Source organism: Panthera uncia, chromosome C2 (genome assembly GCF_023721935.1).
Source record: "Panthera uncia isolate 11264 chromosome C2, Puncia_PCG_1.0, whole genome shotgun sequence".
Lineage (NCBI taxonomy): Eukaryota > Metazoa > Chordata > Mammalia > Carnivora > Felidae > Panthera > Panthera uncia.
This window is the reverse complement of record NC_064810.1, coordinates 119,005,621-119,023,836: the sequence shown is the minus strand read 5'-3', so window position 1 is coordinate 119,023,836 and position 18,216 is coordinate 119,005,621. Positions and strand designations below refer to the sequence as shown.

General features: G+C 37.4%; 1 protein-coding gene across 1 annotated transcript in view; it reads left to right on the top strand.

Moving 5' to 3' along the window:
* The window catches only part of ATP1B3 (ATPase Na+/K+ transporting subunit beta 3), a 45,435-nt gene extending 27,461 nt beyond the window's left edge, over positions 1-17,974 (top strand). Inside the window, exons 3-7 of the mRNA XM_049629777.1 lie at positions 4,912-5,019; positions 9,387-9,571; positions 11,728-11,778; positions 15,467-15,553; positions 17,301-17,974. Of these exons, the coding sequence (XP_049485734.1) occupies positions 4,912-5,019; positions 9,387-9,571; positions 11,728-11,778; positions 15,467-15,553; positions 17,301-17,474 (605 nt within the window). The 3' untranslated portion in view covers positions 17,475-17,974. The remainder of the gene's footprint in view (positions 1-4,911; positions 5,020-9,386; positions 9,572-11,727; positions 11,779-15,466; positions 15,554-17,300) is intronic.
* The last annotated feature ends 242 nt before the right edge of the window (positions 17,975-18,216 follow it).

Sequence of the window (18,216 nt, the reverse complement as noted above, 5' to 3'; positions counted from 1 at the left end):
TACATACTGATTTGAAAACCTATTCTATTTACGTAGTGATATAAAGACCTGAGCTGATAAATCTTGAGTCCTTTGCCAGGAATAAGCAGAAATGAATATTGACAATTATAGTGAAGCCAAATTTGATCAGTATGGTCAATGGATGGCTTTTGCGAATATTGTATAGCATTTTCACTTGGCCTTGAGTAATTTACTTACAAAGTAAACATTTTAGCTCTAGCTTGGGCTAGAGCATCAGTCTTACAAAGCTTCATAGTTTTAATTGCTTAATATGGAAGTGGTAAGAAATATTAAATAATGATACATCAGAGAATAAAATGAGTATACTGTTACTGTGTTCAATTCTTCTCTGTTGTCTTAAGGAAAAAATATTCTCCAGGGTTGTCCACTACAGAAGAAAATCTCAACTGAAACACTAATTTGAATGCCAGCTTTACCTTCGTTATTGGACGTGGCCGTTCAAGGTGCTGGCACTTTCTATAGAGGAAGATAACAGTGTGCAGAACTCCAGTATAAATAATTCCCAAAAATATGAACAACCTTTAGAGATGCTAGAGAAGGGCAGGCTTCTCATGGAGGACTGGGATTTGGACAGCAGGCAGGGTGGGCAGGCAGGCCAGTGAAGGGACGAGTGTAGTAGAATGTTTCCTTTTGGAGCAGTGGTTCTCATCCATCAGTGATTTGCTCCCCAAGGGCCTTGTGGTTGTATCTGAAGACAGTTTGTATTGTTACACCTCAAGAGATGCTGCTAATGAGCAGAGGTCAGGGATGTTGCTTAACATCCTACAAGGCACAGGACAGCCCCCTGCAACAAAGAGTTGTCCAGCCCAAAAGGTCAGTAGTGCTAAGGTTGACGAACCCTGAACTAGATCTTGGCTCATTGTATGGATTTATGAGCCATATCAACAGCCAGACTACACCACTTTCCCCAGCCATCTTTTCTTAAACATTTTGTTCTAATGACTTTTCCTTGGTTTGCTGTTAACATTTGTGTAAACACCAGGAATCACTCTTTTCTCTTTTTTAGTTTATTTGACCAAGTATCAGAGACTAACTCCATACTCATTTTTCCCTAACCTCTCATTGTAGCGTTTTCTTCTACCTAGACTAATTCTAAGATAACTATTTTTCTTGCTAAGTTATGTGACTTTATTACCAGTGAACATGATCTGATCTATTTCAGAAATAAACTGTTTACAATTGCATGAATAATATAAGCAATAAGATGTGTTCCATATATTCAAGTTTCAAACCAAGTTCCTTAAAATTATTTACAAGTATATTATAGTACTTAAAGTCTTATCATTACCTTAAATAAATATATATGTACACACATACATATGTATATATAACACTGGATGAATATACATTAGTTTGTTAAAATATTCTCTTTACAAAGGGATTAAGGATAATATTTTTTCTTCCTACTTGTACGTTCTGCATTATATGCAGTATTTAATATACTGGTTTTTTTGCATTGACCATATTTTATTTTTATTTAAAAAAATTTTTTTTAACGTTTATTTATTATTGAGAGACAGACAGAGACAGAGTGTGAGCATGGGAGGGGCAGAGAGAGGAGGAGACACAGAATCGGAAGCAGGCTCCAGGCTCTGAGCTGTCAACACAGAGCCCAACGCAGGGCTCGAACTCAAAAACCGCAAGACCACGACCTGAGCCGAAGTCGGATGCCCAACTGACTGAGCCACCCAGGCGCTCCTTAATTTTATTTTTAAATAACATTATTTCCATAATATTGTTTCTACCTGGTAAAATAAATGCTGGTTTGAAATTGGTACATAAAATATACATACATATAACATAAACCCTGCCCATCACACCCCAACAAACATGCACATTGTATGCACACATTCTCATATTCCAGTGGTTTAAATTGTAAGGTGATAGAGGAGTTATTATAGTTTTTGCATTCCATTGATGATCTTCATTTTGAGTAAGATAAGACTTTATTTGGAGGACTTTAGCATACCGTGTAGAAAATCCACCTGTACTGTACATGCCTGCTTTGGTTTTTTACTTAAGAGTTTCAAACACGTTGTTAAATAGCAAGTTACTAGGGCTCCAAGAGCATTGTTAGGCAAGGTCTAAGAAGTAATGGGTATCAGAAGTTCAGTTTTAGGGGCACCTAGCTGGCTCAGTTGGTAGAATATGTGAGTCTTCATTTTGGGGTTGTAAGGTCAAGCCCCACTTTGGGTGTAGAAATTACTTAAAAAAAATAAAATCTTGGGGCACCTGGGTGGCTCAGTCCGTTGAGCATCCGACTTCGGCTCAGGTCATGATCTCACAGTTCATGAGTTCGAGCCCCACATCAGGCTTTGTGCTGACAGCTCACAGCCTGGAGCCTGCTTTGGATTCTGTCTCCCTCTCTCTCTGCCCCTTCCTGGCTCATGCTCTGTGTCTCTCTCTCTCCTTCAAAAATAAACATTAAAAAAAAATTTGCTGGAGAGAGTGTTTAAAAAAATAATAAAATAAAAATATTTTTTAAAAATTCAGTTTTAGACTTTCATGTCTTAAAGTTTTTGCAAACTGAATCATTGAAAAATCCCTTAGGAGCACCTGGGTGGCTTAGCCATTAAGCGTTTGACTCTTGATTTTCGACTTAGGTTATGATCTCATGGTTCATGAGATCAAGCCCAAACATTGGGCTCCCTGCTGAACAGCACAGGGCCTGCTTGGGATTTTCTCTCTCCCCTCTCTCAAAATAAATACAATCAGTCAGGTAGGGCTGCCTGGTTGGCTCAGTCAGTGGAGCATCCAGGCTCTTGATTTTGGCTCAGGTCATGATCCCAGGGTGGTGGGATCGAGCTCTGTTGGGCTCTGCACCAAGTGTGGCACCTACTTAAGATTCCCTCTTTCTCTCTTTTCCTCTGCGCCTCTTCCTTGCTCATGTGCGTGCTCTCTCTCACTATCAAAAAAAAACCATTAGTCATGTAAAGGAATGTAATCTTTTGTATAAAACACAGATATCTTCATGTGTTTCTTTAAAATTTCTTTAGTTTAGGGACATCTGGGTGGCTTCAGTCAGTTAAGCATCCAACTCTTGATTTTGGCTCAGGCCATGATCTCACGGTTTGTGAGTTCGAGCTCCATGTGGGGCTCTGCCCTGACTGTGGAGCCTGCTTGGGATTCTCTCTCTCTCCCTTTCTACCCCTTTCTCACTTGTGCTCTCTGTCTCTCCAAATAAACTTTAAAATAAATACTTAAAAAATTAAAGTAAAATTTCTTTAGCAATCTGAATATTTTATGTTGGGTTTTTCTTAAAATTAGGGGTTTTTAATACATTTATTTGCAAGCTGCCTTGATTCTCTTGCTTTTTTACTTGCAGGATATTATATCCTATTCCTGCTATAAAACCTTAAAAATAAAAGCAAACAATTTCAGACATATACAGATGGTCATTTAATATACTGGACTGTAAGATGTATTATTCATTAAATACTTTTATAAGAAGTCATAAAGTTTTTGCCCAGAGATTTTGCAGTGGATGGAAAATCAGGCATAGGGGATTATCTAAATCCAAGTGATCTCTGGTTTGTTTATGTAAGTGAATAGGGAGTTTAATTGGGAGGTCTTTTGTGTTGAATATATTAAGATTTGCTCTGCTATTTAGGAACATTGTTTCATCATATTTGGGTAGCATTGCATCTAGTTTAACTCAAGATCAATGCAAACCAATACAGGCAAGGATTTAAAAGAAACTGGATCTGGGGCACCTGGGTGGCTTAGTCGGTTAAGCGTCTGACTTCGGCTCAGGTCACAATCTCACAGTTCGTGAGTTTGAGCCCCGCGTCGGGCTCTGTGCTGACCGCTCAGAGCCTGGAGCCTGCTTCACATTCTGTGTCTCCCTCTCTCTCTGCCCCTTCCCTGCTCATGCTGTGTCCCTCTCTGTCTCAAAAATAAAAATAAAACATTAAAAAAAAATTTTTTTTAATTAAAAAAATAAAAAAAAAAGAAACGATCTGATCTAAAATGTTAACACTATTTAAAAAAAACAAAAAATAACAAAAAAAGAACTAGATCTGTGAGCAGCAGTTTTAATGGAAATTAAAACAACCCTTGTCATTTGTATATTTTCAGATTCAGTGAAAGGCATAGCATCTCTAATAACTTTGATATGAGAAATGTTTAGAGACCAGTGAAAATGTTAGGATTGTTCTTAAGCCTGGGTGCAAGGCTGAATTAATCTAGATTGGATGCTTTTAAAACAAAGAAAGCGTACATTAAAGTTGGAAGCCTGATTATGTTTCCTTAAATATAAATATGCTTACATTTTCTTTTCATAAACTCATGCAACATGTTCTGTATACATGGGTGTTGACTTAATATGAAATTGTTGGTTATATGCCAAATTCAATATGTGAAAACCACATCTGAATTATAGAGCAGTGTTTATTATTGAAGGAAGCATATTCAACCATAGAGTTAAAATTTTATAGGCCTCTTCCATTGAAAAAGTTTTATGTATGTTTCCATACAGTTGTAATTTGAATGACTAAAGTGCTGAGACTGATTTGCTAAAACTTTTCTAATTAATAGCAAATTGACAAAACCTAAAAATATTTGATAGAAAAATGAGTGTAGGAAGTAAAAAGTAAAATTTGCATCTTTTAAAATCAGGAACAGAGCAATTATAATTTAACTGTAGATTATCAGATTTCGGGGAGGTTTTTAATTGGTAATGCCTGAGATGATTTTGCAGATTTCCAATTCTCTTCATTTTAGATGTCTGTACCTTCATAATCAACTGAGAAGTTCTTGATAATTTCAGCATACCTGTGAACACATTTTTCCATGTAATTTACTGAGATCTGCCCCTCAGGTATAAGAATAAGCAGAAAGAAGGGAATTTGCTGCAGTTAATCTTCCCCCTTTTCTTTTATCTCTGTATAGGACTTATGGTTTTTCCAAAACCAGTAACTGCATTGGAATATTCATTCAGTGCGTCTGATCCAGAGTCCTATCAAAGGTACACTGAAGACCTTAGGAACTTTCTAAAACGTAAGTATATTTTCTTAGAGTGAGGTAAAAGATTTTAGGTACTGAGAAACTGGTACCAAATAATGATTACTTTTAGAAACCTCTTTCTTAGAGTCTGTTTTACCTTTTGTTTTTCTCTTAAACTCAGTCAACTGAGAGGACTGGCAAGTACATTTTATAATTAGTCATGAGAATATTCTAACTTATGGAAAGACATAGGGGTCTAAGCTCAATGGGCAGTTGAATTTGACTTTTCTGTATTAAGTATATGAATAAATCTATTGAGACATGACATTTATATCTGCATTAAAAAGCATTTGACTAATAAAGCAAACTGAATTATACAAAATAATGCCTCTAAGCATTTGGATGTTTTGAATCCAATGTAGTACTTACTTGTGGAGGGAACAAGGAATGATGTTTGTTATTTAAAAACAAAACAAAACCAGGGGTGCCTGCATCGCTTAATTGGTTAAGCATCCAATTCTTGATTTTGGCTAAGGTCATGATCTCCCGGTTTGTGGGTTCAAGTCCTGTGCTAACTGCACTGAGCCTGCTTAGGATTCTCTGTCTCTCTCTCACACACACAAAAATAAATAAGTAAACGTAAAAACAGAACAAAACCAGGGGTGCCTGGGTGGCTCAGTCGGTTGAGCATCCAAATCATTATTTTGTCTCAGGTCATGATCCCAGGGTTCTGGGATTGAGCCCCAGGGCACTGTGGAGCCTACTAGGATTCTCTCTCTCTCTTCTCTTGCCTCTCTCCCCAACTCATGTTCTAATTTAAAATAAATAAATAAATAGGCGTGCCTGGGTGGTTCAGTCGCTTGAGCATCCGACTTCAGCTCAGGTCATGATGCCACAGCTGGTGGATTCGAGCCCCGCGTCGGGCTCTGTGCTGACAGCTCAGAGCCCGGAGCCTGCTTCAGATTCTTTGCTTCCCTCTCTCTCTCTGTCCCTAACCCACTCACATTCTGTCTCTGTCTCTCTCAAAAATAAACATTTTTTTAAAAAATGAAAATAAATAACCCATCCAAATACATATCTGCTGTGGGTTTTGGAGTTGCCAGTCTGTAATGCTTTCTAATAGTTGTCGTAGCCCAGTTTTCCTCCTGTTTGGTTTAGCCTACCTCATGTGGTGTTACCATTCACATGAATAATCATCACATGCCCTGGCCTGTTGGTTCATGATCACCTCACCTCTTCCAGATCTACATTCATTCCTTAGAACACGTAGGACCCTATTGCCAAAATCACTGAGGCTTTCCTGACACAACCGTGTAGTTTAATTGTTTAACTTTCCCTCACTATTCTACCTCATTGGGACTTCCACTTCACTGACCCTTTTATTTTGTCCCATCCTCTTCTCCCTAACTTCCCTTTTTACTAAGCTTACTAATTCCATGGTTTTTCATTTCACTTTCAGTTTTGCCAGTACTCTAAAATCCTTTGCCTGTCATTCTGTCATAAAATGCACATGGATGAAGCCACATAGTTCTCCTAGATGAAACCATATAATTCCTGAATGAAGGCCCTTCCTTTGAGCCTGCCCCGAGCAGGCTGCTGAAGGCTTTCCATGGGACTATTTAGCACTGTGAATACTTGACCACCTCCCTCAAATAGAACTGCTCTATTTCCTGGCAATCCTGCTGAATTTCTCTGGATAATTCTTAGAGGATTATTTCCAATTTCTATTCAAACCTCTAACCCTTTTCCTCTATATAGAACTCACTTCATATAACTTGCTTCCCTACTTCAAAAAGTAATGGAAGGACTCAGATGGGAACTCCTGCAGTTTCCTCATTACTAGAAAAGCCAACCTACAGTTACAGCCATTTTGTGTGTGATATTTCTCCTGCTCTGAGGCCCTTCCTTGCATAGGCCACCTGTACCAGTCCTGCTTTGGATCTCTTCCTCTTCCATGGTCTTGGAAGCATTGTTTACTCTCCTTTTCCTGTATATTTAGCCTCTCTCTATTGGATCCTTCTTGTCAGCATGCAGAATTCCTCAACTTCCTCTTATCTTAAAAACCTCAATCCTACACCATGCACTTGACTTTCTAAATCTTTCCTTGATAGTTCTTTAAGGATGTTTTTGTGAGCGTATAATCCATGGCTTAAAAATCAAATAGTAAAGAAAGTTCTGTAATGAAAACAGTTTCCTGCCCTACTCTTTTCTAGCTGCAGTCCTTTTAATTTCCTCGACAAATATTTTTTCAAGGCTGTCTTTATGTCACGCACTCTTTGAAGTTTAATCAGTGAACACAGGAAAAAAATGTGTGTTCATGGAGCTTGTAGTCCAGTGGTGCACAGGAAGGTGATGAGTGCTGGGGAGAAACATGAGGCAGAGAACGGAGATGGGAAGGGTTGTAGTTTTGAACAGGGAGGTCCAGGAGGCCTCATGGAAGGGGGCCCTTAAGGAGGATATCAAGATGAGGGAACTGACCTGAAGCTTATTTATAATGCCCAGCACATTCAGGGTTTATCAGGAAAGCTGGAGGAGCTGGATGGAGTAAGCCAGGGCAAGAGTTTTAGGAGGTTAGGGAAGTAAAGGATGGGTTGTGTGGGTCCTTAGAGGCCATCACTAAGTTCTTTGGTTTTTACACTGACCAAGTGGGAGGTTTTTAAGCAGGGAATAACATCATCTCACTCCCAACTTTTAAAGGATCACTCAGGCTGCTTTTTTGAGACTGTGGGTTGAAGGGTACAGGGAAGCTAGTCAGGAGGCCATTACACTAACCAGATGAGTAGAATGGTGGCTTGGCAAGAAAGGAAGCAATGGAGGCTGTAAATGTTTTTTTTAACCTTTATTTATTTTTAAGACACAGAGAGCATGAGCAGGAGAGGGGCAGAGAGAGAGACAGACAGAATTGGAAGTAGGCTTCAGGCTCTGAGCTGTCACCACAGAGCCCAACTCAGGGCTCGAACTCACCAATTGTGAGATCATGACCTGAGCTGAAGTCGGACTCTCAACCGACTGAGCCACCCAGGCCCCCCTCCCCCCCTTTTTTTTTTAAACCTTTATAGGTTGTGAGTAATTTGATTCTGGATACATGTTCAACAGGAAAGAACTTCATGCTCTTGAAATTTCTCTTATGGTATTTTTTTCTGTATTTCTGTTATACTTTCCTTCTAGCTGTTGATTTATCACTTTTATATATTGTCTTTACTTCCTGCCATGACAGATGAGCATTTACTTCACATGCCTCAGACACTCCACCCTACAACCCAGTTTAGTAATTATTATTTTTAGTTTTGCTATTGGTTGCCTTTCTATACTTAATCTTTATGTCTTATTCCATCATCTGTAGACACTCTTCTGGCTCCCTTATTTGCACACTGATTTGAGGTATCCTCTTAAGTCCTTTTTTTTTTTTCCTGGAAAACTCTTTAGAGCTTTTCCCTTCCTGCCATAGTCTGTACTAATAACTGTTTAGAACTTTACTATCCAGCTGTCATTTTGGGACTCTTTTTTTTTTTTTTTTTTTTAATCACTTTAGCTGGATCCACTGTTTCTTGGCTCCTGCCTTTTTTCTTAATTTACTGCCTAGTTTTGGTGGAGTATATTTATTCTCAAATAACTTCATAAGAAAAGATACATGAAATGTAAATTTTGAGTCCTTTCATTTCTGAAAATGACCTCAATCTGCATTTATAGGTGGTAGTTTAGCTGCATCTAGAATTTTAGTTACTTTGTATTGCCTTTTTCTCCTCCACAAGGCTGGATTTTTACTTTGTTTTTATATGTGTTTCCTTGGGGTTCTAAAATTTACTTTAGTTTCAGTCTTTAAAATACCACTTTACTGGGGGGCACCTGGGGTGGCTCAGTGTTAAACATCTGACTCTGGATTTCACTATCTCACAGTTCATGGGTTTGAGCCCTACATCTGGCTGTGTGCTGACAGTGTGGAGCCTGCTTGGGATTCTCTGTCTCCCTCTCTCTAAACTTAAAAAATAAAATAGAACTTTACTGGGAACTTGATGGAGATCTTTCAGGATGAAGGCTTAGGTTAATAAATTATTACCTTTCAATAATAATTTCACAGAAATTACCTTCTATTAATTACTTTGATCATTTCCACAACTCAGTTTTCTGGTTCTTTCTAGAACTGTTCTCTTAGTTGGCTCTTAGATCTCTTGTTTTTCTCTCATTTTCTACTTTTTCAGTTGTCATTGCTGAGTTTTAGGAAAGCCTTTCTCCTGTTAAAGTGTACCATCTCTGGTTAAAAGATACATTGTCTTCTCTTTGTTCTAATAGATACTGCTTACACAGTAATTAGCATGTTCTTTTTGTTTTTGAAGAGTGTTGTCCAAAGGATGATGTGTTCCTAGTTGTATTTAAGATCTATTTCTAGCTGATCGATATACGCATATATGTTTTCTTTTTAGCATATGATTTAGAAGAACAGAAGAATCTCACAGCTTGTCCTGACCGAACGCTTTTTGTACAGAAGGGTCCAATTTATCATGCATGTCAGTTTCCTGTTGCCTTACTTGAAGCATGCAGTGGTGTGGATGATCCAGAGTTTGGCTACTCCAGAGGAAATCCTTGTATTCTTGTGAAAATGAACAGAGTATGTACCTATATTGCCGCTGCTGCTTTTTTTCTAATATCCTCTTATTGAGTAGCTTGGAACTGTTTTTTTCTCATTTAGGGGTAACTTGCATAAAAGGTTAGCAGTGATATTAATTGACCTTTAGAAAGTGAATACAGCAAAAACCAAGACTGGTTTATTAAATCAATCATGGATTAGGGAAGTAAAACAACTTACGCTTTTCCCTTTTTAGTTACATGCATTTAGGCATAGGTTAATGCTTCAAGGGGCAGGTATTCTGGTTGTCATACATAAAGCATGGTTTTATTAACGTGCAGTGCTCATCTTTGAATCATCTTTGAATTCGGTTATAAATTTAAAATTCCATTGAGAATCTATTAGGCTTTAGTTTAAACTTTGAATATTTAGTAGCAAAGCATAGTTTTATAGTGTATGTACATATAATTAAAAAGTAGAGATACAAATAAAATTGCATTATAATGAACTCAGTGGGGTGTTACAGTTGTAACCAAAGTGGTAGCATTTTGCTTTGGTGTCCAGAAGATGTTCCTGAATTATTTTGAAGCTCATTAGCTTCTCTGTGTGTTAGTAAGTATGACCTGGGAGTCATTGTGCAAAAGAAGATGCTTTTCTTATGTAATAAGTGATCTCTAACCCCTGTACCTTTCTGCTCTATAAATATTGTATTGCAGAGCTGTGTTCTGACACAGTTACCCTATTGAGGCCTGCAAGGTCTCCTTTGAAGAATGAGGTTATTCCTGATCATTTACTCCAAGAAAAGGCAGTTTCTTAAACAGGTGGAGACCTCTCAAGATCATGAGTTTATCACTAAAGTTACCCTTGATAAGCAAATTGCTACCATCTCTTGGCACTGCTAAATAAAGAGTTTCCCTATAGGAAGAGCCAGCTAGACCCCGACGTACCCAGACTGACACCCCTCCAGTCTCTCCTCCTTTCCCCACATGGACAATGAGAAGTTCCTAATTATCCCATCGTACTCTAGAGATCGTTCTGAAACATTGCCTGACACATAGTAGGTACTCAAGAATAATTATAGTCGGATGTTTCAGCAAGACTTCATTAAATTAAAGTTAACCAAATAAGCCAAGAGTAATGGGAAACTTGACAGTCTAGCTTGTAAGATGAAGTAAATGTATTTACCTTAACAGAAATGCCTTTTAGAATCCCAGCCTTCCAGAAGCGAATATCTTCATAAAGTCTAGATTTCTGGAAAATCTATTCCCAGTATAAAGCCAAGAGAAGTTCCAGTTCCTTCTCCTACAGGACCAACCTTCGAAGCTTGTTTTTCTCTTTCAGTATGTCCTCTTTGAATGCAGAGGGTCTGAGATTATATTCGGCTGATGGGACATGGCTTTACAGGGCATGACAAGATGACAACATCAAGCTCAAGTATGGATCATTCATGAGCTATGCATGCTGAGTGTAGCAGGGGATTTAATCCCAGTAGAGTTTGTTCCAAAGTCCTCACATAGGCAACGATAGTTAAAGATGTTGATATTATTTAGGTTCCATAATACTTACCTCTTGGGAGGAATATTTACATTTACAGGCATTCGCATGTAAAATGAGTATAAATTCAAAACATAAAAAGATCCTCCCACAAAATAAATATCTATTGCCATTCAGAGTTAGTTATGTCAGCTACATACATGGAAGTAGCTTTATTACGTAGAACTGAATGGTACTGTGTCTTAAAATGGGATTCATCCCAGTGTATGCATTTTTGTGGAATAGATCGATGGGAAATACGGTAAGGCTCCATGCAGGCTTTATGGAAACAAATGTTGAGGGTTTGACCTAATACAGTTTCGTGAAAAACAGTTTTATTGTGCTTCTGCAATTCTTAACGTTTGCCTTAAAAGTTTCTGTTTGCTTCTTGGTTTAAGGGTAGCAAAGTGCAATACTGTATTTTATTCAGGAACGGATTTATTTTCTGCACTGCCCCAATACAATAAGATAGCAAATTGGTAAGATTATTATATTAAAAAGTCCATTGTAATCCTCTACACAAGAGTAAAAGGCAGATGTAATAGGGTTTTAATACCTAGAGTCGATATGCATCTCAACCCTTCCATCTCTGGGTCCCTAGCAACAACGCAGGAGGTTCTTTCATATACATTTGTGATGTTTCAATTAGTTTTTCTTTTCCTTAGATAATTGGATTAAAGCCTCAAGGAGAACCAAGGATAGAATGTATTTCAAAGGTTAGTATTCAAAAAGCTTTAGTATATCTGAATATTTTAAAAGTCTGTGAGTCTTAGTCATTGTTTTTTCTTCCTGTCCCTTTTTGAAAGTCCTCTGTAGTGCCAATCTTAGAAGAATAAAATTCCACCGAACTTTGGGTGTAGAGCCCTTCTCTACTTGCAAATGATAATTCCTAAAGACGTGCTTTCCATGAGCATTGATTTCACAGACACTGCCTTTGCATATACCATCTTTCATTGATTCTGAGATCACTTTTTTCTAGCTTATTAACACTGAAATTGGGGATGGCCTTATAGTTAATGGCATCTTAATACTGTATCATAAGAGTTTTTTCTATCTTAATAGTACATAAATTGGTGTACATCAATGGCATCTGAGATTTCAGGAAACAGGATACATTTTCCTTAAGCTGGAGGCAGTATTTTTCTCTCCTACCCCTACTTTATTTTCTTCCAGAGTGCTGTGAAGTTTTCATCTCATAACTTCTTTTGTTTTCTCTCCATGCTGCAAGTGCAACTAAGACAAATATGTAAATTGATGGGTAAGAGTTCTAAGGAGAAAGTAAAGTTCTACATTTAATTTTATTGTTGTGCAAAATATTAGCATTCCAGCTCTAAATCTATGTCAAAGGTATTTTACTTGAAATGTTACTTTGAAATCACTTCTCAAGTTGTTTGTGAAGAAAATTATATTCCTTTTCGCCTTGAATGGATTTCTTATGTGGGCAGAAATCTCTTGCTCCGTGGTTCTCAAATTCATTCATGCATCAGAATCACTTGGAGGACATTTTGGGTCCCATTCCCAAAGTTTCTGACTCCCTAGTTTTGGGGTGAGGCCCAAACTTGGCATTTCTAACTCAAGTTTCCAGGTGATGGTGAGGCCGATGGTCTGGGGCTCATGCTTTGAGAATTTCTGCTTTAGAGTATCCTTACTTCTTTTGAGTATTCACTATTTAGAATAAAAAGCCAGAAAGTTTGTGGGTTCTCATCTGGGTTGAAGTATAAGTGTGTGAATCCTCGGCAGTTCCCTTTACCTCCTTATACTAACATAGCTCAGTCAGTATGCTGCTTACAACCAGGTGCTACATCTAAGCTGAGCTTTTCTTGATAAATCCTGCTGAAAATGAAGTAAGCATATGCTAGTATCTCTTAAGATGAAAAGGAAGCATTATGGCTATGAGATACATTTAGAGAAAGCAACTATTCTGTTCTTGCTTGCAAGCTTTCCAAGTAGGAAGTTTCTGAGGCTCAGGTGCTAGGCTCCGGCCAGGTTAGATGTGCTACTTTCGTGACCACATAGGACTGTGTATCTGGACGCAGGAGCTTTTGCCTTTGTGTGTGAGTGGACCACACTGATAAGCTTGGAGTAGGGGCTCTACGGGGCCAACGCTACTAAGAAAGGAAAGCGCATTTTGGCCAGAAGGCCAAAAGCTTTAGTAAACTTCTTTCCTAAGATTTCAATTTTGTGAACCTTTGGGCAGTATAAACAACTCCGTGTAACTGTTCCCTTAGGGTTTAAACTGGACTTCTATCTATTGGATATCCTTTGCTTCTAGAATAGTTGGTGGAAATGTTAATGAAAAATCCTGGTCTAATGACTCAGATTTCAGTTTGGTGTCCCTTTTGCTTTCAAGAGTTATGTGTAAAGTACATAAACTAGATGGGGATTTTGTTAATTGAGTTGTGGAATATTTTTGTTTTTAGAAAGTTTGTAAAATTTTGCCTAGTACTCCTAGGTTAGTCACAAAGGAATAATAGGTGGGGTGCGTACATTTTAGAGGTGGTTCTGTAGGGCAGATGGCCGCATTTATTGCACATCATCATAGTTGCTGTTTTCCATTACATTTGTCTTGTATCTTGTACTCTTAAATTTGATCTGCTTTAATTGCGTTTATGTAAGAGTTCTGAAAATACTGAAATATTGAGGACAACATGCTCTTGAGCATTTAAAAGATGGTTCCTACAAAAGATGGAATATTCATTTTGTCATTTTTTCATTTTTTTCTATAAAAATAAATCCTATTAATATAGAAAAATGCAGAAGAAAAAGGTAAATGCCTACCCATTTCCAATTTGTGTTCTTCAAGTCTTTTAAGGGTGGTGACTGTATAAAAAAATGTGATTTTAAAACTTTGTTTTCAGTGGAACTTAGTGACTGTCAGTTGCTCCTAGTTTCCAATATGATGTTGTCATTCATATACTTAGAAAACTGTGACATGTATGCTTCACCCTAAAGTATCTCAGTATTCAGATATGCATAATTTCGAAATGTTTATTTTAACAGAAGGTATAAAAAGTACAAGTTTAAGTAAAAGCCTGCCAATGTTACGTTTTTGGTACAAACCAAGAGAACAATGAAGAGTTACCCTGGGTGATCTTGGGCATGTCCTCTTAACTGAGCCTCAGTTCCCCTCTTTGTAACTGATCCTGCCCACTTAAGGGTGTTGGACCTAAATGAGGTCAGTGTAAGTTAAGTGTGGTGTCTGGCTGGAATTTCCAGCTCAGTAAACTATAACCCAAAGAAAACCTCCTTTATGTGTTGGGGAACATCTCTGTTTCTGTGAAATAGGCTCATGTATTAAGAGATAGGTTAAACAAAAGCAATTAGTACAGAAGGGCACTCATCACAGTGATTATTTTTTAATTATAGAGTACAAATGTAGGGTGGTGACTGAACATGGTTTTTACTGTTTCTCTTAGCCTTGTCAGCTTCTGTGGGGTAGCATCACTCTGTGCTTTGTGCCGTCTTGCTTTGTCACTTGTTCCTCACACGTGCTACTCGTGATAGAGAAGCAGAGTAGGACTTCTCCTTAGAGGAGATTCTTAGTTTTGCTATAGTGTTTCCTGTGTGCTTTACAAAATAGAAATTAGGATGCAAGCATTTTCTAATATTTTAATTAGTGCTTAGTAAACTTCCACTGATTTTAGTCCATGTAATCTACTCATTGTGTGTTAAAGTTACTCATTAAAATTAGTCCTATTCAGAATGTGTTACTTGAGAATTCTCTGTCAAGAAGAGATGATAATAGAGATATCATCATGATTTGGATTGTGAAGGATTAACTTGTATATTTGTCATGTTTATTAGTTTAAGTACATGGAATATAATTCCAGTAATTTCAGTACTTTGATTTACACGTGCTCATAAATTCAAAGGTATTTAAATTGGTTGAGAAGACTTTTGCTTGGAGTACCTTAATTTTTCCTAATAGCTTTTGTCACTTGCATCATAGTTTACCCTTCTGGTTACCATTACTAAGCACAGAAAACTTTCGGACCTGCTGCCTCCTAGGCCAGCCACACATTCTACAGTGTGGAAGCACAGTATCTTAAGTCATTTCAGGAATACATTGGTCCATACAGACTGGTGCATTCCTGCTGTCAGTAGTTAGAGGCAGATAAGATTTTAAGACAGTGTATGAATAGATGTTGGGCTATGAGTTAGAAGGGACTCTCATGGAACAGCATGTAGGGTCTATCAGGAAATGTAAAAAGAATCAGGATAGTTTATGTCCAAGGATTTAAATCAAGATTAGCACATCTGTTCTCAAAAATACACTTGTAATTAATGCAGTTGGGATAGCATTGTAACATCATCATACTGTTTATAATTGATAATTGATATTGCCTTAATATACATTTTGTTTTTTATGACCTAAAAAGGGGTTTCTTTTGTTTTCTGCTTTAGAGTGAAAACACAGCAGCTCTATCAACTTATCCTCCCAATGGAGCTATAGATTTAAAATATTTTCCATATTATGGGAAAAAACTGCATGTAAGTACTTAGAAGTTCATAAGTGGTTGTGACTCTTGGGAAATTGGTACATCTGTACTAAAATATCACTTGTCGGCAGACACATGTTCTGTGTAATTTGTGTATCTTCTATTCTGGTCTTCAAATGGTGATGACAAGTAGAGGTTCCCCACTGCCCACCCAATCTACAGTTCAAAACATAAGACTTACGATAAATTTTCAAAATACCATTTTCTCTTTCGTTAAGAATTTGCTTAGAGAGTATACAGAGGTGAAAAAACAAAATGGATAGAATAGTACAAAGAATTTCTGTAGACCGTTTACCTAGATTTCCCAGGTGTTAGTATTTTACCTCATTTGTCTTTCCAGTCTCTGTAATTTTTTTCCTAAACCATTTGGGACTAATGAAACATGTGCCCCTTGCCCTAAATGCTTAAGTTTTATTTTCCTAAAGACATTTTATATAACCATAATATAGTTATAAAAGGAAATTAGCGTTGATAAGAGGACTGTCATCCAATCTACAGACCTAGTCAATATTTTACTAGTTGTTCCAGTAGTGTCCTTTATTGCAAAAGAAAAAATGTTTTCCCAGTGCAGGATATCTCACTGTTACATTTTTGGTCACCTGTAACCTGGAACAGTTCCTCAGTCTGTTTCATGCCCTTGTACTCTTAAATGAACACAGGCCTTTTGGGGCCTGTTTTGTTTACATTCCTCAACTTGAGTTTATCTGATGTTTTTCATGATTAAATGTCAGTTTACATCAAAATGTAAAATGTACATTTTTTTTGCAAGAATGCCTCAGAAGAAATGTTTTTGGAATTAGCATATCAGGAGGGATGTGGTATTGATTGGTCACATTAGTGGTGATGGTACTCTTAAACACTAACTTGATTAAGGTGTTATCAGCCAGGTGTTTTTTTGCTTTTTTTTTTTTGTAATCAGTAAATATTATGTGGAGAGAATAATTGGAGAGTCTACACAGTTCTGTTTCTCCCTTCACTTGAAGCATGTATTGATTCTTCCTGGGTTGTTCCCAGATGTTTTCTAATTCCATCTTTTCCTTTCTCCATTTACAGGGTGGCATTCTGTTCTGAGAAAGAGCTTTGCCTTCTTGCCACCATTTATTTCCATCTGTATATTGTCATGGACTCATTATCTGTTCTATTTATTTTGATGCTAAAATTGTCCCAGATTTGGCCGATGAGAGACCTTCAGGCTGGTTCCTATGTCCTTTAGACATGCTTCCATGATTCTTTCTAGCACTGTAAGACATTCCAGATTCATCTTGTAGTTTCTCTGCCCCAGTCCTGAAATCAGCCCCCTAGTTCCTTTTAGTGAAGAAATGTATCTAGAAACCACAGTGATGGTAATATAGTTAGGAATATATTTGCATCAGATTATACAGCAACCATAGTAAGGATATAGGAGATCTAAGTAAGGATATAGGAGATCTAAGTAATCAGTAGAGTAGTCCTTGGGTGAAAGAGGAAACTCAAACCAAGATTATAGAGAATGTCTAAAAAATGATCATGGTTGACACAACCAAATTACAACCTATGGGATACATCTAAAGCAGTGCTTGCAGGAACACTCATGGCCATATGAACACTTTTATCCATAAAAATTAAAGTGAAAATAAATGAATATCCAGTTTAAAAGAAAGAAATAATTTTACAGAGTAAACCAACTCCTGATAAAAGGCACAGAAGGTACGTGAAGTTACTGTAGCATTTGAATTAATGTGTTTTCCTTTATTTGCCAGGTGAGTTATCTGCAGCCATTAGTTGCTGTCCAGGTGTCCTTTAATGCTAGCAGCAGTGCTGTAAAAGAAGTAACAGTCGAATGCAAGATTGATGGATCACCCAACCTAAAAAACCAGGATGATCGTGACAAGTTTTTAGGACGAGTTGTGTTCAAAATCACAGCACGTGCATAGTAGGAGTTAGGATCTCCACAGAGTAAATGTTGTGTTGTCTGTCTTCGTTTTGTATCAGCTGGACCTGCCATTCTAGAATTATGAGACCACCTTGGAGAAAGGTGGGGTGGTGCATGACACTGGGGTAACATCATAACATGCTTCCAGATCATAGTGTTCGGTGTCCTCTGAAGTAACTGCCTGTTGCCTCTGCTGCCTCTTGAACCAGTGTACAGTCGCCAGATAGGGACCATGAACACCGATTCTGAACATGTAGTACAGGGGGCTTATTTTTATGTGGTTTAATTGCCAAGTGTCTAAAGCTTAATGTGCTGTGCTATGTAAATATTTTATAGATTTAACACTGGTTAACTTCCTATTTTGATGCCAGCAAAGTTGTAGGGATAAAATGGTACCTGAACAACATCAAGTGACTTTCATAGCTGCAAGAAATGTGGTGTGAGGAGAACTTCTGTATGTGAGGAGGAAAAAAGAAAATAAAAGTGGATTTGAAAGGTTGACTTGGATGTTTTGTAAAATTATTTTTTACATGCTGAATTAGTCTGTGGATCTTTTTGATTAAGAGCACAAACTTTCTGTTGTAAAACATGTAAAAAAATATATATACTGATGGGTTTATTTTTAGTGCTGGAACTAAAATCTCTTATCAAGTATTGTAGACCATAGATGAAACAGCATTTTTAAGTTAGCCACTATGAATATGCACCTAATTTTTTATGGAGTTAAATTCATATGATTTAAA